General features: G+C 32.4%; 3 protein-coding genes across 3 annotated transcripts; 1 reads left to right on the top strand and 2 right to left on the bottom strand.

The window, feature by feature from the left end:
• Nucleotides 1–2,140: 2,140 nt before the first annotated feature.
• On the bottom strand, nucleotides 2,141–6,888 carry LOC134712514 (peptidyl-prolyl cis-trans isomerase NIMA-interacting 4-like). Its single transcript, XM_063574141.1, has 3 exons — nucleotides 6,704–6,888; nucleotides 5,360–5,479; nucleotides 2,141–2,813 (listed from the first exon to the last, which is right to left on the bottom strand). Exons 1-3 carry the CDS (start codon nucleotides 6,812–6,814, stop codon nucleotides 2,655–2,657), a joined length of 390 nt encoding a protein of 129 aa, XP_063430211.1. The 5' UTR covers nucleotides 6,815–6,888; the 3' UTR covers nucleotides 2,141–2,654.
• LOC134712513 (GPALPP motifs-containing protein 1-like) lies at nucleotides 6,883–25,448 on the top strand. Its single transcript, XM_063574140.1, has 6 exons — nucleotides 6,883–7,057; nucleotides 21,957–22,468; nucleotides 23,014–23,187; nucleotides 23,660–23,746; nucleotides 24,443–24,502; nucleotides 25,213–25,448. Exons 1-6 carry the CDS (start codon nucleotides 6,967–6,969, stop codon nucleotides 25,366–25,368), a joined length of 1,080 nt encoding a protein of 359 aa, XP_063430210.1. The 5' UTR covers nucleotides 6,883–6,966; the 3' UTR covers nucleotides 25,369–25,448.
• On the bottom strand, nucleotides 16,307–17,944 carry LOC134709619 (uncharacterized). The gene is made up of 2 exons (XM_063569771.1): nucleotides 17,909–17,944; nucleotides 16,307–17,490 (listed from the first exon to the last, which is right to left on the bottom strand). Exons 1-2 carry the CDS (start codon nucleotides 17,940–17,942, stop codon nucleotides 16,307–16,309), a joined length of 1,218 nt encoding a protein of 405 aa, XP_063425841.1. The 5' UTR covers nucleotides 17,943–17,944.
• Nucleotides 25,449–25,909: the final 461 nt, after the last annotated feature.

Here is a 25,909-nt window from a genome sequence, read left to right on the forward strand (position 1 = left end):
AAATAGAAATCTATGAAATTGAAACATAAGGTTTATGACTATAAAAGGAAGGTTGGTATTGATTTTGGGAGTTTTGGTCCCAACAGTTAAGGAAAAAGGGGCCCAAAGGGTCCAAAATTAAACTTTGTTTGATTTCATCAAAATTGAATAATAAGGGTTCTTTAATATGCGGAATCTAACTGTGTATGTAGATTCTTAATTTTTGGTCCCGTTTTCAAATTGGTCTACATTAAGGTCCAAAGGGTCCAAAATTAAACTTAGTTTGATTTTAACAAAAATTGAAATCTTGGGGTTCTTTGATATGCTGAATCTAAAAATGTACTTAGATTTTTGATTATTGGCCCAGTTTTCAAGTTGGCCCAAATCGAGGTCCAAAATTAAACATTGTTTGATTTCATCAAAAATTGAATAATTGGGGTTCTTTGATATGCCAAATCTAACTGTGTATGTAGATTCTTAATTTTTGGCCCAGTTTTAAAATTGGTCTAAATTAAAGTGCAAAGGGTCCAAAATTAAACTAAGTTTGATTTTAACAAAAATTAAATTCTTGGGCCTCTTTGATATGCTGAATCTAAACATGTACTTAGATTTTTGATTATGGGCCCAGTTTTCAAGTTGGTCCAAATCAGGATCTAAAATCATTATATTAAGTATTGTGCAATAGCAAGTCTTTTCAATTGCACAGTATTGTGCAATGGCAAGAAATATCTAATTTCACAATATTGTGAAATAGCAATTTTTTTTTTAATTAAGAGTTATCTTTCTTTGTCCAGTATAGTAAGCAAGAAATATCTGCAAGAATTTTTTTTAATTGGAGTTATCTTTCTTTGTCCAGAATCAACTTAAATCTTTGTTATATACAATATACAATGTATATTCACTTTTTACTACCAACTGATAAATTTAAATAATCTTTACCATTCAGTGATAACAAGCAGTTTTTTTACATCTTAATATTTTATGATGTATTTAAATGAGTAGTAATTGTTGCAAACTACATTAGAATATTTTAATTGAAATTAGTTTTGGAATAAGGGAAAGGGGGATGTGAATAAAAAATTGGGTTCAATTTTTCTCATTTAAAATTTCATAAATAAAAAGAAAATTTCTTCAAACATTTTTTTGAGAGGATTAATATTCAACAGCATAGTGAATTGCTCTAAGAGAAAACAAAAATTTTAAGTTCATTTGAATACATTCATTCTGTGTCAGAAACCTATGCTGTGTCAACTATTTAATCACAATCCAAATTTAGAGCGAAATCCAGCTTTGAATGTTGTGTCCATACTTGCCCCAACCGTTCAGGGTTCAACCTCTGCGGTCGTATAAAGCTACGCCCTGCGGAGCATCTGGTTGGTGTATGAAATGATTGTAAGTTGTCATGTCCAACTGGCAGGTTTCATCTCACCTTGGCCACATTTTCATGGTTCATTGGTCAATGTTATATGGAATAACTGTTAGGCGTGCATGCCTGTCTGACTGGTATTATCTGATCTTGGCCTCATTTTCATGATTCATTGTTCAAATAAAAGTCTTTGTGTTTTGGTACATCTACTTTAAGCAGTAGGTCAACTATATTTGGTGTATGGAATGATTGCAAGGTGCATGCCTGTCTGGCAGTTATGATCTGACCTTCACTTTGCTTCCATTGTTTAATGGTCATTGTTAATTGTTTGTGTTTTGATCTGTTTTCAATTACCATAAGCAATAGATCAACTATATGATTGATGGAATAATTGTAAGGTGTGTCTGTCGGACAGGATTTATCAACATCCCAGAATTTTTAGCAAGTGCACTCTTGTATTGCATTGTATCAATTTTATGCAAAAGAGCCAGCTGAGTGACATATATGATTCTTGGAATTTTAGTTTCCTTTTACAATATTCAACCTTTTTGTGAAAAACACAAAAAATAGCAGCTTAATTGCAATCATACAATAATATGATATCCATGAAATTTCAATAATAATATAAGAAGGCTTGACCCCCTAAATTATATAGAACTATAGCATAAATGGTACTTTGGACAAAATGCAATTGTTTTTACATAAAATTGAGAACAGAAATGGAAATGTGTCAAAGAGACAACAACCTGATCAAAGAGTGTAGAAGAACACTATTTATCAATAATAATTCATAAAAAGTTTTAAAATTTAATATTTTCTGTTATATAAATGCATACATAGCAAAAATAAGTAAATAGAAAACATAGGAATCAAGAACATACAACCATACACATCAATATGACAAAATCATACATTTAAATTTAAAGATTTTGCACAATACAATATCATAATCTATAATTTGTATCCAAGATCTTTTAAATGTAAATACAACTTTTATAAGATGGAAAAAAATCTATTCTACACTTCTTACACTTAAATAAAGATTTCTGTGTTGCTGGTGTTGTATGCTTATTGTGTAAGTCTGAGGAGGATCTATGCATCAATAACAGACATAAAATAGTGAAGTAATCTTAACTTTTCTTAACAAGAAAATGATATAACTTGCACATCATTCTAATAAGTGGCATTTTTCAACATATTTAATCCAAATTACAGATATACTCAGTGTAAATTTTGAGGTACAGATTTGTTAACATTTATAGATTAAATTGTGAGTTTATGCTGAATGTTGTCTTAATTCATCATTTCATCATTTCTTGCCTTCCACCATTATTATATGATATCCAAATTTCGTTTTGACAGGTGGGTCTGTGTAATTAGGATTTCCTAGAGAGCTTATTGGGAGAGCGAATGCTGCATCTTGAAAAGGACCAACCATACTTCCTCTAATCATCCAACCTAAATCACCCTGAAAATATTAAAAAAAGAAACAGTCAAATATTGAATACAGTAAATTCAGAAATTAATGTGAGGTTTTTATTATTGCGAAAAATGTGACTGAGTTGTAAACGCAATAATTTCAACTCGCATTTTCAAATATTTTATATGAATTTAACCGGATTTTTCTCAAAATGGTAAAAAATAAAATTGCATTTAAGTCTAAAATGACAAAATCGCAATAATAAATGCATGCAATAATTTCTAAATTTACAGTACATGTACTAGTAAATGTACAAAAATATTGTGAATAACTGAAACTCTTATGTCACTTTTGCTCATTTTATGTGACAATCAATGTAAGAGTAAAAGATCTGATTAATTCAGATTGGTCAAAGTTCAACGTACTGATATGTAGACTAATGTTTTTGTAAAAATTAAGGTTTCCGGTTGTTAAGATATTTCTATATCGTTTGTTTATATATCAGACATTTACCAATCTTGGAGGTTAATAATACCTCATGGGGTGAAAATGACTCCTATTAATTTTGAGGTGAATTTGTTAAAGATATAGTCATCCAAAATAAATCACCCTGAAAATATTAAAAAAAGAAACAGTCAAATATTGAATACAGTAAATTCAGAAATTAATGTGAGGTTTTTATTATTGCGAAAAATGCGACTGAGTTGTAAACGCAATAATTTCAACTCGCATTTTCAAATATTTTATATGAATTTAACCGGATTTTTCTCAAAATGGTAAAAAATAGAATTGCATTTAAGTCTAAAATGACAAAATCGCAATAATAAATGCATGCAATAATTTCTAAATTTACAGTACATGTACTAGTAAATGTACAAAAATATTGTGAATAACTGAAACTCTTATGTCACTTTTGCTCATTTTATGTGACAATCAATGTAAGAGTAAAAGATCTGATTAATTCAGATTGGTCAAAGTTCAACGTACTGATATGTAGACTAATGTTTTTGTAAAAATTAAGGTTTCCAGTTGTTAAGATATTTCTATATCGTTTGTTTATATATCAGACATTTACCAATCTTGGAGGTTAATAATACCTCATGGGGTGAAAATGACTCCTATTAATTTTGAGGTGAATTTGTTAAAGATATAGTCGCTGCATTTCTTCTAGTACAAATCTATAAGATTGCTAATGCACAATGGTACTTTTGTATTTTTGTGACATATTATAATTAATGTAATTTCAACCATTTGAAGGAACTGAATTAGATTGAAATTAATTTCTTCCAGTTGTCTCCCATAGACTGTTAGTTGTTTTCCCGCGCTTCATTGGATATAGCCATTCAGCATGACAGGGCTGACTCGACTAGACGTGTTTCTCAGTTGAAATTTCTTATCTTGCTTATGTGAATTAATTTGATGTTATATGAAATGTTTTGATTTCAGTAGTAATTATGAATTACTTGACTATATTTTGTCGACATGATATTATGTATCATAATGTGCAATTAAAATCAGCACATGGCACTGTCATGTGGGTATTCAATTTGAACTTTAGTTTGGTTTTTTATTAGTATTATATGCTTAGAGTTGGGTAGTCTATTGGTGTTGTAATTGTAGAAGAAGTACTAATACCCAGACCTGCAGAAAACTGATGCAGAAAAAAACATTAGGCGTAAAAAATATTTTATTTTGACTTCAGTATCGTAGTGGTCCACTAAAAGTACAACAAAAACTAGAGATGAATAATGATAAAATAAAAGTGGTATCCCAATTGGCTTTTTAATTTTTCTTATAACTTTTGTCTACTTTTACTATAATAAGTATCTGTTTTGATGAATTATAAAAAAAGAAATGATGATCTTCATTGAAAACCAAGTGCTCCACAGGGCTCAGCTTTATAAGACAGCAGAGGTCAAATCCTGAACAGAAGCTAGGGGCAAGTATGGACACACATTCAAGCTTGATACAGCTCTGAATTTGGATTGTGATCAAATTCTTGACATATTATGAGTTTCTGACACAAAACAAATGCAAAGATCTTACAATTCTATTATGCAATATTTTGCAATTAAAGATTTCTTCTTCAAATTTTTCAAAAATTTGGAATTTGAGAAATCTGGAAAAAAATTTGAAAACTACTACCACCCCCCTTTTTTGGCAATAAGTCCAAAACGTGACATTTCTTTAAGCATTAATTACAAGTTCCAACATACCAAACATTGTATGTTAACTGTTTTTGAATTACTACCCTTACACTGCTTTTAAATTGTCTTAATTCTCCATTGACCAGAAAAACCTAGTTTCCCCTTTTTGGCCCCTTATTCCTAAACTGTTGGGACCATAACCCCCCAAAACCAATCCCTACCTTCCTTTAGAGGTATTTAACCTTCTGGTAAAAATTTATAGAGATCCATACACCAAATCTAAAGTAATTGTCCGGAAACTAAATGTGTCTTGGACAATGACGACATTTTTTTTTGCGATCGTATAAAAAGGAGTGACATTCAAGGTTAATCACCTTAAATTACTGAGAGGAAACACCATGAGCACTAAATTTGATCCTGATGTGTGTAAAATATTTTGTTATTTACCCCAGATCTGGCTTTGTCTTCACTATATGTAGCTGCCACTTCATTAAACTTCATTCCTCCCTTTAACTTTTCCATAGCTTCTAAACATTTTGACTGTTTCTCACAAAGAATGTGTCTAACCTAAAAGAAAACCAAAAAAATCAAATTTTACCTCAATAATCAATGCTATGTTTTATTTTATGATGGAGCTTTCATTACTTTGGGCATGTATAAATTTGTTTTAATGTAATATAATACATTTGTTTTTGGATGTATTAGATGTTCTGTTTTTACCATTTTTAGTTTACTCCCAAAATAACAGAAAATGCACAGACATACATTTAACTTTTCTACTTGTTTTACTCTTATTTTCAATATATTTATTGCCATCATCTAAATTTTTGCAGATATTGTTAGTCTAGAAATTCTTCATAGAGTTAAATATAATTGAAATCATATATGGAACTGTTATTGGAGTTTTTTCTTATAATTTTTTAAATCTGTATTTTTTTCAATTGTATTGTTTTTCTTTGATCCTACTGCCAAATATTTGTTTAGATCGAGGACAAGACTTGTTATCAAAAATTAGACAATGATGGCATTGATGTCATGAATCAGCTGCAGAAAGGTTGCATATGTTCAGTATATTTTATTCTCAAATGCTAGGTTTGCACAATTAGTCAATTATGACAAGCACTGCATGATTACACACAACGAAATACTAGTTTTCATAATTTTGGTAAGTTGGTAGACCATTGTAATTTTTTTGATATACCAATATATATTTTCATCTGGATTTTCAAGTGTGGCCAAGAATTTGTATAGTGTCCTTTCTATACAAATCCTTGGTGTGGCAGAAGGAAATTTAACGGGATTTAACCTTTTTCAGAAGAAGGGCGAATTGGTTAACCAGTGTGGCCGATTTTTTTATGTAGTACGAGTCGCTGCTGGATAACTCGGACTAAAACAAAGTCGGACTATAACAAAATCGGACTATAACTAACTCGGACTATAACAAACTCGGCCTACCATTATTCAAATGCAGAAATACATTGAACCAACTCGGACTACGATTAGAAGATTGTTTTTTTTTACTGTAATAAAAAAAAATCTTATATATTAAAATTATATACGAATTTATGAGATTATAAGTTGGTGGAATAGTAGGGCGAATAGGTGAAAAAGTAGGGCGAGTTGGTGAAAAAATAGGGCGATTTGGTGTATTGTCAGTGTGGCCAGTTGTCTTGCTTTCATCTGGATTAGTAATATACAAATTATCTATTGGTCCAAGCATGGAATTAGACTTGTTTGGAGAAAAAAATCCTGGGTCCCAAGTTGTAAAGTGTATACAGAAAATATATTTACTTTGACAGCGTTTCCTCCTTTTGCTTGTTTCCCTTCATCTCCACCACCTTCTGCTCCCTTTCCTCCTTTTCCGCCACCCTTGCCTCCTCCGCCACCTTTATTTTTCGGCATATTTTGTTTGTTTACAGTTTCCAAAACACGTGTGTTAAATCAAAACAGGAAGTCTAAAACACATGAAAGGTAAAAAATGATTGGATAAAAGTTTTCAGTTGACCAATCAAATATTGTGACACAAAGACAACTTGGTTTGATTTACAAGATGGATGCAAAGTGAAACTAGACCAGAGAAAGAGATATTCGATCACAATTTAGGAGAAATGTCAGGCGGTGAATATGGTCCAGCTTTACCACCAGGCAAGTTCCTAAAATCAGAGTCTAAATTTACAGAATAGAGAATAATACAACAGAAAAAGAAACAGATGGAAAAAAATAGGCCCCCAAAAATAAGAAAAATACAAATACTTAAAGATTTTCACTAATAATTAACTAATCATTAACTTATCATTAACTTGTACACCGTTTTGTTTAGGGACCTGCTGAAATGAAGCCTGCCTCAGGATTTTCTTGCTTTGTTGGAGAAATGTTGGTGGCCTTTGACTGTTAGGTTTGACTGTTAGGTTTTGAGTTTTGAACTTCGCGTTGTGATATTAAGACTATGTTGACTCTCAAAACAATACTACTGTACAGTTCAATTTCTTTTCAAACATAAGCATAAACAAAGTTACAATTTCTACATAGAAGTGCAACGTCATATATTATCTTTAGTGGTGTAGGCACATATAGTAAACTTTACATTTCCACAATCCAGGACATCCTGGTCACGGCACCAATGTTAGGTTTTGAGTTGTGTAATACACTTTTGTGATAAGACTAGGTTGACTTTTATGAAAACTCTACTGTACAGTTCAATATTCTATTCAAACATAAGCATTAACATAGTTACAATTTCTAAATAGATACACCACATCAAGGATTTGTATAGTTAGAAGGATTGGAATCTCGTGAGCTTTTGCATAGACTGTAGTATAACATCTTATGCGACGCGAGGTTTTGTGAGATTACCCATGGTGCATCTGGAAAATGCTAACTAGCTCCGATTAATGGCTGACATTTGCATCACCTAAACAAATATACATCGATATGTAAGTATCTACAATCTATATTTATCAAATATTATGCTAGAAATAAGAAGTTTAAAATGGTTCTGGTGTTATGAATAACTTTTGCGATCACAATAAGAATACACGGCTCCATAGAATGAATTTGCATATTGACCGAAGTGACCTCACCCTATCACGCCTATTGGGCGGTCCTAACATCATTTTCTATTTTTATACTCCTTCCTCAAAAAACGGAGATGAGTGAAAATATTTATATTTTCTGATAGATATATGATTCCTTCGTGTATTGAGTAAATTTCGTAGTGATTGGTGCATTAGTTTTCCTAATTTTTCCCTTTTTTTGAGTTGATTACAACAAAAATGGCGTTCTTGAGCAAAAATAGGGGTGGCTTCGGAAAAATGAATAAAACTTTTTCAATTGGCCTAGAGTAACGTTCAAACATGTTTACAAACGTGAAACATTGGTGATAAAGTGTATTGAAGAAAGCTCAAACCGCTAAATAAGGGAATTGTGATACTTTACTGTCTTGAAAAATCAATGTGGTTCTCAGATGAATTGTAATATAACAGGCCGAAATTGGGAGGGGATCCAGTTGTCATTATCATCTGATACTTCCTTCCTGTTTCTACCGAAATGAAACTGTTATAAACCATGTGTTTTGAGGTAGTTTAACATCAAGAAGCCATGTTCCATAGAAAACACCATAGATTTGCCTTTGTCGACAATGCATTAATATTGATGGTAATCTTTTTTTTCAAATGTTTAGCCCAATGTTTAGCCAGTTTAGCCCGTATGATCAAACGTTCAGCCAAGGTCAAGTTAATTTGTGAAAGTACTCACAGGCACTTGTTTCTATCCATATGAAGGTCGACTATATCCATCTTCTACTTCAAAGTCGAACTTCATAGGGATAGATATCGATACATATAGAAAGAAGTGGCACCACCTCAACACAACTCATAATCTGACATCAAAATACATTATCTAATGAAAGCTTGAAGGTTCGTCATTATATAAAATATACAGCATTGCCTCCAGTTATGTACACCCATCGGCATGTATATCTGACATCTGTTTAAACACATACACGTATCACATGCATAATAGGAGCAGTCTTGAGACTTCTCTCGGACCAACTGCTAGTCATTACATTGGCATTGCCATGTTTACTTTGTATATATATACATTTGTACATCTCCTAAATAAGAAATAAGAGGATGCATAATATGAGCAGTCTTGAGACTTCTCACGGCCCAACTGCTTGTCATTCATGTCATACATAAAAAAACAAGATGCGGTATGATTTCAATTGTGACTTATTTCCCTAAAAAGAGATTAACTGACATCCGAGTTAACAATGTACAGAAGGAGATGATTGTTCAATTAGTACGTCATTTACAATAGCTTAATAACCCACATTTGTAGGGTCAACAGACGTAACTCATTCATAAATATGAATTTTAGATTGGTCTACATACATTGTATATATGTATATATGCTTTTGGTAGATTGTTATTAGGTTGTTTAGGTAAGCTTCTTCATTTAAATTTACATATATAAGAAAGAAGATGTGGTATATATGATTGCCAACGAGAGTTTACATGTTATGGAAATGAACAAAGTACATGTACATTGTACATGTGAACAGACAGATAAAATAACTCACGATATGAAAATGTTTTTTTTTTACCAGCATTGTTCAATGATACACATGTGATATAATAACCAATTAATCTTTCCTAAGTACTTTTCGAAAGCAAAATATGTGTGAAGTTCAAATGTGAATTAAATAGAAAAATCTTACCATTGCAGTGATTGCACACTGATTATTATTTGTCAGAATTGAAAGTGCCCCTTTTAAGTCTAGATAAAACACTATAGTTGTATAAAAAAAGGAAGATGTGTTATGATTGCCAATGAGACAACTCTCCACAAGAGACCAAAATGAAAACTATAGGTCACTCTACAGCCTTTAACAATGAGCAAAGCCCATACCACATAATCAGATATAAAAGGCCCTAAAATGACCACGTAAAACAATTTAAACTGGAAAACTAACAGCCTTATTTATATACAAAAACTTAATAAATAACAAATATATATATGTACATTCTCTCTAGCCGGGTTGTTGTGTCTTTGACACATTCCCCAATTCCATTCTCAATTTTATGTAACACATCAACAAACGACAACCACTGAATTACAGGCTCCTGACTTGGGACAGGCACATACACACATAATATATCAATGTTATTACATTTAGGTTCTGGATTACCTTTTTTTATATGTACTTATATATATGCATACATTATACATGTTATATATGTTAAAATGTATATATATTAACCATGCATTGCACTAAGCTTACACTTTGAGCTGGACTTTTGAAGTGCTAAATGAAACATAAATTGACAATTATATGTCACTGTACAGCTTTCAACAATGAGCAAAGCTCATACCACATGGTCAGCTATAAAAGGCCCCGAAATGACAAATGTTAAACATTTTAAACAAGAAAACTAACAGCATAATTTATGTTGTCTATGTACAAAAATAAAAGAATAATTAATATATATGTGACACATTAACAAACGACAACTTCTGAATAACAGGCTCCTTACTTGGGACAGACACAGGCATCCAAGATGTGTTGTGACACATGATCATTGTGTTGAAAAAGCCATATTATAACATTTTTTTATTGCGAATATAAAATAGAAGATGTGGTATGATTGCCAATGAGACAACTGTCCACAAGAGACCAAAATGAAAAATACATTAACAACTATAGGTCACTGTGTCGCCTTCAACAATGAGCAAAGTCCAAACCACATAGCTATAAAAGGCCCGATATGACAATGTAAAGCAATTCAAACGAGAAATTTAACCGTTTAACGGCCTTATTTATAAAAAAAAATAAACTCAATATTACGTTTTTTTTTGCAGTATTCACCAAAATGCCAAAACTTAAGAAAAGAAGAAATGTCCAATCACAAAGAAAGGTCCCAAAAAAACCTAACCAGTCGTCTGCCAACAGCAGTTTCAATCTTGACCATTCACACACCAGTCATGATCATGTAGACTTAACGACAGCATGCCTTGAAGAAGAAATAGAACTAGGATTGATAAATTCTGCAGAAATCGAAGACATTGAACCAAAGCAGTCATCTACCAACAGCAGTTTCAATCTTGACCATTCATACACCAGTCATGATCATGTAGACTTAACAACAGCATGCCATGAAGAAGGAATGGAAATAGGATTGATAAATTCTGCTGAAATTGAAGACATTGAACCTATACAGACACAGCTAGATCATGTAGATGTTGAAGATATACAGCTAGAAGAGAGCCTTTATTCTGACCCTGTTAGTTCAACAATGCCTTATGAAGATTTGAAAAGTAATCTACAGAAATACCTAAGTACTTCATATACACTTGATCAAAACAGTGACTTCATTCAAATTATGCAGTTGTATCCATCTACAGGCACTGCATCAGTAAAACTAAATGTTACCATTGACCAGAAGTTTGCAGCCAAAGTATTTGTTCACCGGATAGAACTTTGCTCCGATCACCAATTATGGAAAGATTTGCCAACAACATTTGATTCAATTATTAACATTCAGTCTTTACTATCTAAACTTGAGAGCTTCTCTGTGTGTGTTGGGAACTATGAAAATGACCTTATCGATGTAATACCAATTGGCAGCGCAGTGCAACATGCTAAACCTGCTTCAACAAACTGTCATGGTTATAGAGAGGGTGATTTCGGTGCAGTCAAGGGAACTATATCCTATTCGTCAACAGTCCGCAATGTTCAATGTGCACTCCTTGTGCAAGGTCACAGATGTTACCAGTGCAGTCAACTGAGACGTATTTTAGTAGGCAGGAAGTACAGACAAGAAGAAAAGCTACGCAAAACTCAGGAAACCTCAGGCCCAACTGACTATCTTCACAGTAAGATGCAGCACAGTAATATGTCAAAGCTGCAGCTGATAGAAAAAATTCACCAACAGAAAGACAAGATCACCAATCTACAGAATGAGATATTACGCACTAGAAATCAGTTTCAACGAGAGATGGCCAGCAAAGGGGTTATACTGGACTTCAGCCAATCACTTGAAATTAAAGATACCATGGCAACATGCAATGCTGAGATGGAAAAAGCATGTCCTGATGAAAATTCATATCAAAGATTGTTCTGGACTGAACAAATGAAGTGTATGAATCTACAGTCAACAAAAGGTATGCGATGGCATCCTATGATTTTGAGATGGTGTCTCTATCTACGTCAAAAGTCTTCTGCAGCATATGATGCCCTAAGAGATTCAGGATTTATCACACTACCTAGTTCCAGAACCCTGTTTGATTACTCTCATTATACCCGGAGTGACAACGGATTTTTACCTGATGTCATGAAAGTCCTGAAGGAAGAAGCTACCAAAAGAGACATGTATAGCAAAGAGGATGTTTGGAAAAACTATGTAGGAATTCTCTTTGATGAGATAAAGATCAAGTCTGACCTAGTTTATGACAAGCATACAGGGGAACTAATTGGTTATTGTAATCTGGACAAAGTTGGCAACCAAATTATGGAGATGGAGAGGAGCCTTAAAGACAGTTCATCTGATGACATTGCAAAATACATGCTGGTCTTAATGGTAAGAGGTGTGGCTACAGATCTGAAGTTTCCTTTGGCTGGGTTTGCAACACTAAGCATTACAGCAGACTTTCTGTATCCCATAATCTGGAAAGCGATACGTATATTAGAAACAACCAGTGCTGCTCAACTAAAAGTTTTATTCCTAACCTGTGATGGTGCATCAGCAAATCGTAAATTCTTCAATCTTCATGGACAAGTTAATGACTTTGTTTACTTCACAGATAATCCGTTTTCAGAAGATGGCAGGAAAATTTACTTTGTGTCAGATGTTCCCCATTTAATTAAGACTACTCGTAACTGCTTCAGCAACTCATTTTCACACCTGAACACTCACAAATTGTGGAATAATGGAAAAGACGTGTCCTGGATTCATTTGTTGACCTTGTTTGAGCAACATTGTGAGATGTCACTTTACACTCCATGTCCTAAACTGACAAGAAGCCACCTTGACCTAACACCATTTGGACGCATGAAAGTGAATTTAGCTGCACAGGTAAGAATTAAAATCATGTATTGATTAAGTTTACAAATTTATACATGTATGAGCCTTAGTTTAAAATCAAAATAATTTAGACTTCCTGATTTGTAATGCATTTTGAATATTGATATTTTAGCCTAGCATTAATCTTGTAAATGTGTGTTACATGCATATTCTTTTGTACACAAATATTAGTTTCTAAAATAGCAGGGGTCATATCTCATATTGTATGATCCTTTCATTCAGATATATATACACCTTATAAACAAGGCTCATACATTGTATGTTAGACACTTAACCAGCCATCTTTTGTTGGTGGGTCCCACTGCAGGCTTTTGAAACCATTTCTGGGGATTTCAAAATCAGTCTCCCACATGATGACTGGTTTGTGTCTTGCGAATTTTATCTGATATGTTCATAAAAAAAGAATATTGAGCAGCAAAAACATCATATACATGTATCTCACACTTTGAGAAATGTTTGATAGCATATTATATACGGTCGTACAGCATGTACAGAGTAAATTATTATCTGCACTATTGACATCTTGTTTCATTGTTGCAAAATAAATGTACAGTTTAACTTGTACAATGTATAATAAATGAACATGTACCATATATATGCATTTTTACATGTTTGTATTACCTATACATGTACATGTAAATTCAAAAATAGAACTTTTTGAATGAGGAACAGAAATGTCCATTTGATAATCATGAAAATCGCTACTTTAGGAAAACCGTCTTATATCATTAACCATAACTGTATAATGCGAGTTCTGGTTATTGTTATTCAATAGGAGTCCAATTAAAAAAACTTGCATTAATCTTATCATGTTAATTTCTGGTACTGAAGTTACAGTCATTTATCATCATTATCTATGTTTATATTATATATGTTTATGTATGATTTGTTACAATTCTTTTAAAATGTTTAATCAATTTCAGGTGCTGAGTTCTACTGTGGCAAATGCTTTGGAGATGATGTACGGTGATAATGTTAGTGAAACAGTTAATTTTCTCCGGATAATTGACAAATTTTTTGACTGTCTAAATGTCAGAAACCTCTATGAGGGACGAAATAAGCGGAATCCGAATTTGAATCCATACACCAATATAAATGACGAAAGGCTTCAGTGGCTTACTGGTGACTTTTTAAGTTATTTTGATTTGTGGGAGCAATCTGTTATGCAGAGACCAGGTGAATTTACAAACAAGCAGAGGAAAGGTATGCTTTTAAGTAGACAAACATTAACTGGTTTGAAGATAAGTGTGCTTTCCATTGTGGCATGTGTCAAATTTCTTCTTGAGATTGGAGCTAAGTTTGTTTTAACCCACAACTTCAACCAAGACCCACTCGAACAACATTTTGGGCATTATAGACATAGAGCTGGTGACAACTCAAATCCAACTGTGTATGATGTACGACACATGATGACAACAATGCGAGCCGTAGGAGCCCAGGCCTTGGCACCACGACACTCTAACATTAACAACAAGGAAAACAGAAATATGGTCATTGACAACAGCAAGTTACCAAAACGTGGAAATTACTTTTGATTAAATGTATGAATGTATGTTATATTAATGTGAATCAAAAACTCAGGTCACAATTATTTTGTGTAAATTTTAAGGAGTCTATAGTTATGTCACATTATTTAAGTGATCATATAATATTTCTGATCTTTTCCCTAACCATGCATTGCATTTGTATATACATGTATGGTGTGTGGTTAAAATGTACAATCAACAATGATGTTAAGATGAATGTATTAAAAAAGCAGATATACAAAACAAGTATGCAGTATCTTAATTTAAATGTATCGCAAATTTTTTGGTTCAATGAATTATATTACAGTTATATTTCTTCATGCAAAATAACTCGAGCTGTACTTGTTGTTTTAGTTTATACAAATCTTCCACTTAAAGAATTGTCCTTTCTGATCCTGAAATATCTGCCACTGGACGTAAAACAGACTTTGTTAATGTGTAGGGGATCTTGCTTATAATAATGATGTTTTCTGTCACATGGTTATTGTGATGTCAAATAGATTAAATTGTCTTTCTGTTAATGGGTAGATGATCTTGTTTGAATTAATTATGTTTTCTGTCTATAGTAAATGTATCAAATACTAGTAGATTAAATTGTGCAAAATTAGGTACTAGTAATTTAATAGTAGTTTTGTTTGTTAATTTGTTTTTTACAATGTATTATATAATTAATTTAACATTTTGTAATATAAAATATATTTGTGTTATTTGAGGATGTACTTAGGCATTTAGGTGAGGTTTTGGAATTTGTGTCGACTGTTGGTACTCCTTGGTGTTTTTCCATACAATACAATGTAAAATATTTTGCCCCATAACACTCATGTATTTTTTCATATCAGACTTAATAGCTTATATGAAAGGTCATTTACCAAAATTTTAGAAGATTCTTGATTTTCTTTCTTATGTTTTGAGACCCAATAATACCCATGCAAATTAAATATAAGGTACATAAAAGTATGCCATATTTTAAATCTCAAATATCTAGAAAGAGGTCCATGACCTATCAATATTTTAGCTAATCTTTATTCTTAATTATATATATTAATGCTTTATCAGCTTAAATTATTAATTGTAATTTCTGAATTTTTACCTATCCTCACCGAAGTACATCCTTAACATAAACCACTAAATGTCAGTTGTTGATGAGGTTTTTTTTTAACATTGTCTCTCTTGTTTGAACATGTATATATATCTGATGCTAATTTATTTGTGAAATTGGATGTCTTTATTTTGATGTAAAAATAAATTATTGAACATCATCTATCAATTTTCTTTACATGACAGATTTTTTAGGTAAATATGTATGAGTAATGTCTTTGAGTAGTGAAATAAGGAGATGTGGTATAAGGTCGCCAATGAGACAACTATCCACCAAATAACAAATGAACATCTTATAAGCAAATGTATGTATGTTTTCTTTACAGCCTTCATCAATGAGCAAACCTATCCGACATTTCAAATGAAATCTCTCACATTTCATAATGTACAACAGTTTGAAGGAAAAAAGCAACAACCTACACTCATCCAATATACAGAGATCAATTATAAAGACAAACTCAAAATAAAATATTTTTATTTGATACATATTTTGCACATGACAAAAGTCTTTATGCTTTACAAGTACATATATACATGTATGCTATAAAGTCAATACAAACAAAGAATATTTAATGTGTACTTTTTCAAGACTTTTCGGTCAACATACCAGGAATGGTTATTCTCACTCATTATTGTTTCTTACATCTACATTAAGCATTATCAAAGTTACAACACACAGAAAAGTCAGATTAATTAGAAACTATTTCCTTTAATGCTTTGCGTAAACCAGATGAAGCTTTGCTGCTGTTACTTATCTTATTTCTTTCAATACGGGTGAAAGCATACCCACGGACAGTCAGAAAGAGATGAATAATGTCTTCTGTCATGGATGACATGGTATCACAAGTCTCACCTTTGAACATAATGTCTGTATAGTACTTTACCATGAAGGATTCCATAAATGATTCTTTGAGGGGTTGTAATGACAGAGAGCTTGCACTATAAGGTGGACTTATACATTTACGAACAATCGTTTCAAGTTCTCTTACTAGAAAGAAAAATGTATCACATGGTTTCTGAAGACCACCCCTGTCCTGTTTGGTAAACCACTTTCCATATGTAGTAACAAATGTAGTGTTATTAGTACTGTTCAACAATTTGCTTACTATGGACGATTTATTAGTGGAAGCACAAGAGTAGCGTTTCTTCAATGCCTTAATGATGAAACCGGCTATATAATATAGGATAGACTGGTCATTTGTACTAAGATTGGACTGTTGTGTGTCGGATGCTTGCTTGACAACCTTAATTTGCTGAACAAAAATTTCACCAATAATGTCCTCAATAAATAGTTGGATAAACAAATTCACAACAGTTGGGGTGAATGTTAGACACAATTCAGTTATTTCTTCTTTAAGTGTGTGGTCACTTCTCAAACAATGTAACTGCCTAAACAGTTGCTCACGATCACAAGATGTGGTCAGATTAGTAGAACTTGTTACAAATATGGTTTTAAATCTATTTCCCAATATTGTACGAATAGTTTCAGAAGAAGAAGCAAATTTGCACATAACACTTATGTCATCATTCAGAAGAAAAGGATCATTTTCTATGTTGCTCAGGGTTGAAGAAAAGGCTGTTGGAAAGATTGTGTCAAAATCATTTCCACTAAACTGGAAATGTTTTTTCTCACTCTTAGGGACAGATGTTTTAAATGTTTTGTTCTCACTAGCTTTAGCATCAATGTTGTGTTGTTTTTTTACATGGCCACGAAATCCAGCAATAGTTTTTAATTGTTTTTTACACTCAGGACATGTGTAATAAGTCTGGTCACCTGAACCTGAAGATGTCTTTGGTTGTTTAGGCTTAGAGCAGGTGTCATCACCACTTACATCGCTGTTACTATTGTCGGTGTCATACTCTGTGTATTCACCTAATAAAAAATCAAGATCAATATCGTGATCCCAAGATAAAAAATCTGACATTTTCGATTAACTGATTCATAAATAATAATCATTTTAAGGATGTGTTAACTATTTATCATAAATCATTTTACTCAGCTTTCGGATTGATCTTTGATCTTGTTTAAAAATAGATTTTTATGTAAACAAGTATTATGTTCTATTATTGACTACTTTGTTTATTTAGTTAATCGGGACAATTGATTGAAATGAAACTTAACAGAACAAAGCTTGTAAAAACACTGCCTCTTACACATTTTCAATAATTAGTTTAAACACTTTAATTACGCATGTCATCAAAAGAAAGTGGGAATAAAATAAAATTCATTAACGTTTGATTAAAAAACTGAACTATTTATTTCATTTGAAACAAAAGAAAAGTATCCTTACCACCGCAACACTGTTTAGAAGTAAACAAAAACATGAATACGTTTTCACAAAATTTACCGGAAAAATTGTTCCGATATCGTAAGTGACGAGTAGTAGTAGTGGGCTAGTGGCGAGTAGTGAAGTCTCGCCGAAGTATCGCCGCGGAAGAGATTACGATAAACCGCGAGATTCCAATCCTTCTAACTATACAAATCCTTGACCACATCATGTGGTTAATGGTGATGACACAATTAGTAACGCTTTACATTCAGGCTGTCCTTGACAGAATTTTTTTTGTGTTTCAGTATAACCTAAGTGCATTGAAGTGTGAGCTGGTTGAAGTACCTTGCACGCAAAACTTAGTGTTTTCTATTCCTTGTCTTGGACTTGTCTAAGTGTAGCTCCTATGGTGTCATAAGAAGCGTCTGTATCCAGGGTTGTTTAATATGAATGCTTCAATAAAACCATACCTGTCAACTGACCCGTATTCTGCGGGTGTGACCCGAGATTTTCACAATTATGAGGGATCACCCGGGACACCCGCCAGGTCATTCAAATAACCCGGGAATTCCGAAAATGACCCGATTTCACCCGTTTTTCTTAGCTTTGAGATTGATTTCATAAGTAATATTCCTTTGAAATACCGGCAAATTCGTAATTCTTCCATGAACAGGAAGTTCATTTAGCTATACAAACTGTCAAATTAAGTGACCCATTAAGTGTATGGCTTCACTTGACAGCTTTGGTGTCAAACAAACGGTTAATTAACACCAATTACCTTAGCTTTAGGTCGTAAATAAATTGTAAACATATTTCAAATAGACGTCTAGAGTTACTTCCCCTTATTTGTCACCATTCAAAATTATTCCTTAAATTTACGTTTTATGGGTGAAAAAGATTAAATCATTAATAAATATAAAATTCAAATACATATTGAAAACTAAACTTTTATTATTTATATACCTTTATACAATTTTAAAAAAAAAGTTGAGAATTATTTTTTACATTTATACCTTCTTTAACTATACTAGAACACACCCGCGAAGTCGCGGGCATTCAGAGCGTATTTGAAAGGATGTAAAGTGTTGTAGGAAGAATTTTGTAAAAGATTTAATGACTTGAGAATTTCAGGAAAAGTATCAAAAGTCATAGGTACTTGGGGACAGGAAAATGTTTTTTTAACCCTCCTCCTTTATTTCCAAAATTCCCATTTTTTGTTTTCTATTAATTTCATTATCCAGTGGCATTATGAACATACATTTAGTGTACATGTATTATGAACATACATTTAGTGTACATGTATTATGAACATTTCAGTCAGAAGCCTGTAATTCAGTGGTTCAGTGATATTTGTTTTTGGTTCTTTTTTTTTACATAAATAAGGCTGTTAGTTTTCTCATTTCATGGAATTGTTTTACATTGTCATTTTTTTTATATCAGACTATGCAGTATCGGCTTTCGCTTATTGTTGAAGGCCGTAAGGTGACCTGTACGTGTTAATTTCGGTGTCATTTTGGTCTCTTGTGGAGAGCTGTCTCATTACCTATTAGTTTTCTCATTTGAATTGTTTTACATTGTCATTTCGTAGCCTTTCAAATCAGACTATGCAGTATCGGCTTTTGCTTATTGTTGAAGGCCGTAAGGTGATCTAAATACATGTTAATTTCGGTGTAATTTTGGTCTCTTATTGAGAGCTGTCTCATTGGCATTCATACTTGAGAATTTCAGAAAAGGTTTCAAAAGTCAAAGGTAATTTGGGACAGGATAATTGTTTTTCTAGCCCGGCTCCTCCTTTTTCCACAAATCCTTTTTATTTGTTTGTTTTCTATTAATCAACCAATTATTTTCCACAAAAGGGGGGTCGGGGCAGAGGCGGATTTAGGGGGCCCGGTCTCCCCCCCCCCCTTTTCTGGAAAATAATTGGTTGCTTATATAGACAATCACTGAAGCATAACCGGAGCGGGCCCATCTAAGGCAGTCAACGTGCCCCTGCGTATGAAAATTTCTGGATCCGCCACTGCGGAGGGGCCCTGATCCCAATATCCCGGGCTTAAAAAATGAAATCCCAAGGTTCTGAATTTATTATACAAATTAAATATCTCGACATTCCGAAATTCGAAAAAAGATATCCCGGATCCCGAAATGGTAAATCCTGAAATTTCGATCTTAAAAACACACGTTCCAGACGTTCCGAAAGTGTATTTTCTTTTTACAGTCAATTCTCAGTTTAATAATCGATCCACGGCGGTTATTGATATATTATACAGACCCTCTCTATTTAATAAACTCTGTGACCGCCGATGTTAGTAAACTGGAAAATGATATCAGACAGAAAATACACTAACTTTATTCGTAGTATATGTATTTGTTTCAAAGTAAAAAGAAAAACGCAAACCGGAGGTCTAATCTGACTTAAATTTCGTCCAATGACGGATATAAAACAGAAAATACACTGTATTCGTAGTATAATTTATGTTCAAAGTATATACAGGAAAACGCAAACCGGAAGTCTAATCTGACTTAAAATTTCACCCAATGACGGAAACATATCCGGACGTCTTTTTTCTCGTTTTTCACCCAAAATAACTCAATCTGATTAATCATATGAATGGATGACAAATGCGATTATGCACTGTACCCATTGGACATAGAGGCATTATGATTAATTTATTGTGGAAAGAAGAGAAGCGACACCAAAAATGAGGTCTTCTCGTTTAATAGTATAGATTACTATATTTTATCACAGTCTAATTTCCTTCTATAATCAAAATTGGTATGTTAAAAGGCTACATAGCCAGCAATCTCAAACATTTAAAAATTACCTAAAGTTAAACAATTTTAATTCTTTATTTGGACAAATTCAAATAGTAAAGAACATAAGACTGTTACACAGAATTATAAAAATCTTTAAAAGTGCAATGAAGTAATAATTAATAGGATTTAAAATGACTTAACTAAGTGAACATGCATTGATGTTGTGGTATCTTTGATATACTTTACAAGAAAATGTACCATAAATACTGAAATTCAGCTCGAAAAAGTTCGTACGCGTTATGACCTGAGATTTGATTCTTCAATGCAGGTCATAACCTGCATTTTCATCGTCACAGGTTGACAGGTATGTAAAACTGTTCTTTAGTTTAATGTTTCATTTCCTGGTTATTGTTGTTGTTGACAAGTATAAGGTTTCCTACAATCTTGTTGAGAGGTAATACTTTCATTGACTCTAGTGTTATATTTATCTTTTTAATACTAGTTAATGAAATCATTACAGTGTGTGCTGGCTGGTCATTATCCCGTATAATACAATTTTGACACGCCTACATAGCTTATAGATATTCAATACTTTATAGGTAAGATCAGCATGTGTAGCCATTAAGAGAAAGTTTTAGATTTGAAGTGTAAATGTTAAGATGTAGAACTTTTTGAAAATAGAAAATAGTTACAAAGATATAGACTACCGCGGTATAAGTTATTCATTATCATAATCTGAACAAGAAAAACATGGATCTATCTCACCATATTAAACTAAAAACATTTGTAGAACTGAACTCTAGGTTGTTCTTACTCTTTAGGTTGGACAAATTTCTAAATGCTTCATCATTTTCAGGATCAAAATTTAACTTTTCACAACTGACAATCTTTCCCAGGAACTTCTTGCTGCAATAAACTGTAATTTTTTGGCTTCGATTTGAAAATAATGAAAAATAACATGTTATATAAAATTAAGAGCACCAGAAGAGCTTTTCTGGATTTACCTTCATCAAGAACACTCAAAGCAAAATATTAGAAAGCCAAGGATTTATAAGTACTGAAACAATTGAAGAGCTTCTTTCTAAATCTGTCTAATGCATGTCAAAACTTAGTTCTAGCTACACAAACATCTGCAAGATACACTGTAGGCATGGAATGAGTACCATACCAGTCATTACAAGACTAGCTGTATCAGTGTACAGTCAAGACGCTGTGATAATAGGCAGCTGGCTCTGCATGATGTCATGTAGAATTTGCTCAATTGGAAGCATATAAATTAGTCCTATATTTATTGACATTGTCGATTTTCTTTCAGGATTACAAAAGTCTGAAGACAGTGTAAGAGTAGCTGGACCTGAGCTGCCACCGCACCTGAGAAGAACTTCTAAAGATGAAATTGGACCAATCTTCCCTCAGACAGTGGCAGGTCCTATTGGACCTTCTTTACCTCCTCATTTGATGAAAGACCAAATTAATGACAATGATATAATTGGACCAGCAATGCCACCACAGATTAATGATTCTGATAGTGACTCTTCAGATGAAGAATCAATAGGTCCAAAACTACCTTTTCAACTTCAAAATAAGGGAAATACTCCAAATAAATCATCAGTAATTGGGCCTTGCTTGCCACCTCATTTAACATCCAATACATTACAGAGTGCTGGTCCTCAACAGATTTTAAAGGGAAATAACTCTGATATTGAAGATGATACTGATGTTATAGGACCAATGCCATCTGAAATGTTAAGAGGAGATGCCAGTAGAAGTACGGCAGCAGAAATAGAATCAAGAGCAAGACAAATGAGGGACAGACTGGAAGGAAAGGTTAGAATTTTCTCTATTGACTCTTGTCACTCATTAAAGAGTAATTTTATATAAATTGTATGAAGTAATATTACAGTTTGGGTAATTGGGTAGAGTCAAGCCCTTTTTAACTGACTTTTACATATAAATAAGAATAAAAATATATGAGGTATGATTGCTAATGAGACTGTCAATTACATGTATCCAAATTATGTGGATGTGAGCAACATAAGACATAATTTGAAACACTTCAAACATGAAAATAAAATGAAAACAATCAAAGAAAAAAGAATAGCACTTTTTTCAAACCTTAATCAATGTATAACAGAAGCTTCATTCCAAGATATTTTTCTTTTGCTGCTAAACGGACATAGTTTTTGGCAGTCTATATTATGCTTTATGAGATACATGGTGTTGTTTAACTGATTATGATATTTTTTACTGTGATACTATCAACTATCAGGCAAATAATTGTAAAAATGTTTAAAAAATGCTGATTGAAAAGACTCTTTTTTTTGTTTGTTTTAAATTAAATACTGACATTTCATATGATATTGTAAATTTAGAATAACACAGAAGAAACAATTTCTCGAGAATCCTGGATGACAGAGCTACCATCTGCTGAGCTAAATCGGAGTTTAGGTTTACAGGCTCGTACCTTCAGAGCTAAAGCTGGACCAGATCTGTCAGATAGATCAGGATGGACTGATACTCCAGCAGACAGGGAAAAGAAAGCAAAAGTAAAAAAAGATACACCACAAATATTATTTATTTCAAAGTAGTATATAGATTTATGTCTCTGTCATATTTTACTTCTAAAGTGTTAATTTATTGTGGGGCTCTGTTATGAATTTTTGTAATCTTCTAGCTATACTTTTATTATTATCAACATAAATGTTCATTTATTGAAATTGTCTCCTATAGTTCATCATATTAGGCCATATTTCCAACACAGCTAAAGCATTTTGCAACTATATAATTTTATAATTTCCAAAGTATTTTGTTTTTAAAAACAAACATTGATCATGTGTTATATCATAATATCCTTCTATCACAAGCTTGATTAATAGTGATGTATATAGTAAAATACTTTGCAGTGACATTACATAAAGCAAACATTATTCATTATTTATAAGTCATTTATTTTTTTCACTTCATACAAAGTCAGGGGAAACATTTTATGCTGATTTATAACTACATGTACATTTCCAGGAAGAAGCAAGCCGAAAACGTCCACATGAAGATGTAAGACAGTCAGATAGTGATAAACAGAGGTCTAAAGAAATAAAAAAATATAATGTAAGATACATAAAAAAAACTCTCAATTATTACTTAATCAGCAGGTTAAAAGACAAATAAGTTCCTGTATATTTTACAATTATTTCATTTATTGATGTCACCGATTTAAAATTTGAACTAGCGGTACATTTATTTTATGTGGTCCTACATATTAAACCATGCCCATGGATTTTGTAGTGATCATCTACACATGAATATACTTTTTAATATATGCATAATAGAACAATTTAATATATATTATGAAGACTTTTATCTCCATACATGAAAATTGCATTACCAGGTATAATAGTATTAAAGTGGAGGGGTCCTTAAAAACATGGAATCTTGAGATCAAGAATTTAAAGAAATTTAAATCCTGACATCCCGAAATTAGTAAAAGAATTCTTGGATCCTAAAAGGATCAATCCCAAAATCCTGAGCTAAAAAAACATCCAATCCTCGAGACATGATAAAGGTCTTACCCCTCCCCCATTAAATACTAAAAAAACCACCAAAAAAACATTTGTTTTAACAATTCAGTATTGTGAAATTAAACAATTTATGATTAAAATTACAATCTGTTGAACTAATGTGATTTGCTCTAAATATCTATGTCAGTATAAGTTCAAGCTCCCATGAACTATTTCTTAATATCTGAGGCTGTAATATGTTAGATACTGAATTATGACTATGTACAAATATTGTTTTAATTTACAGAAGTCAAACAGGCCAGAGTCATTGTTAGAATTGCATCAAAAAGAATTAAAGAAGAACAAGGTATACTTGACTTTGTTTTTAATTTAAGACCACTTTAGTACGACCAATCCTTTATGAATAATAACTGGCTATTACTACATGGTACCCATTAGTTAGATTCAAGCCAATGTTTAGTTTTCATATCTGATGATTATTACATTATGAGGTTCAATTTCAAATTTCAAATTAATTTCAGCTAAGATTCTTTAACTTTTTTTTTACAATTTATACCATTTAATGAAAAAAGCAATAGTGTTCTTTCAATGTTAAGATTCACATTAAAATATGTTACGCGAGTCCAGTTTAAAGAAAACATTTTTATTGAAAAAGAAAATGAAGAAATATGAAAATATTGGATTGTATTTTTAAAATATTAATAGCCTGAAGATTTGAGATGATTTTTACAAGACCTTTAGTCTTACATAATATATAAATAAGATTATTTGGTATGATTGTCTATGACACAACTGTCCTCCAAAGACCAAAGGATGAAAACAACTGTAGGTTATCATATTACCCACGACTATAAACATAATTTATACCATACAGCTAGCCCAATGATGACAAAATGTGAAACAAATCAAAAGGGAAAACTAATGGGTTAATTGAAGCCAATAAAATTAAACAATTACGGTAGAGGGCAATGGTAGTCTGCAGCTAGTGGTCTACATGTATTGTCTGTAAGTTTCACCTTTTTATTCTAATTACATTTATCTTATTTTTCTATCTAGAAAAAGACTGAGGACAAACCAACAGAAAGAAGACCATTTGACAGAGAAGCAGATCTACAAGTGAATAAATTTGATGATGCACAGAGAAAAGCTATCATTAAAAAATCACAGAAATTAGACAGTAGATTTTCTCAAGGTGGCTCACAATTTTTATGAAAACTTTCACAGAAAACAATTCTTTTTATAATGATATTGAATACACATTAAATTATTTATAAATAAGACTGAGAAAATTATGGCATTTTTTGTACAGATCATATCCATATGGCCGAATTCACTTGAATCTCTAAGAGTTTACTTTACTCACTCGACCTCAACAATCAGAGTTTACTCCAACCTCTTGATTTAGTCCCTCTTTCCCCTGTTCCAACCCTCACACATAGCCAGGGTTAAACTCAATAAACTCTTGAATGATGTCAAACCAATCAGATTTTTTCCTTTTTTTATGCTAGCCAGGGCCTTACCCTAGAGTTACTCAGTTCTGAATAGCAACTTGAGTGCATTCATGTGATATTCTTGAAACTCTGAAATAGACTTAAGTTTTAAGTGAACTTGGTATATATGTGATAACTTTGTGTAATTGTTTATCTGCTAATGTAAACTTGGCTGGGAAATTGGTTGATCCTGTATATAATAGGCAATGACATTGAAGACCGACTGCTGTTGTCTGTTCTATGGTCAGATTGTTGTCTCTTTG

Source organism: Mytilus trossulus, chromosome 3 (assembly GCF_036588685.1).
Source record: "Mytilus trossulus isolate FHL-02 chromosome 3, PNRI_Mtr1.1.1.hap1, whole genome shotgun sequence".
Lineage (NCBI taxonomy): Eukaryota > Metazoa > Mollusca > Bivalvia > Mytilida > Mytilidae > Mytilus > Mytilus trossulus.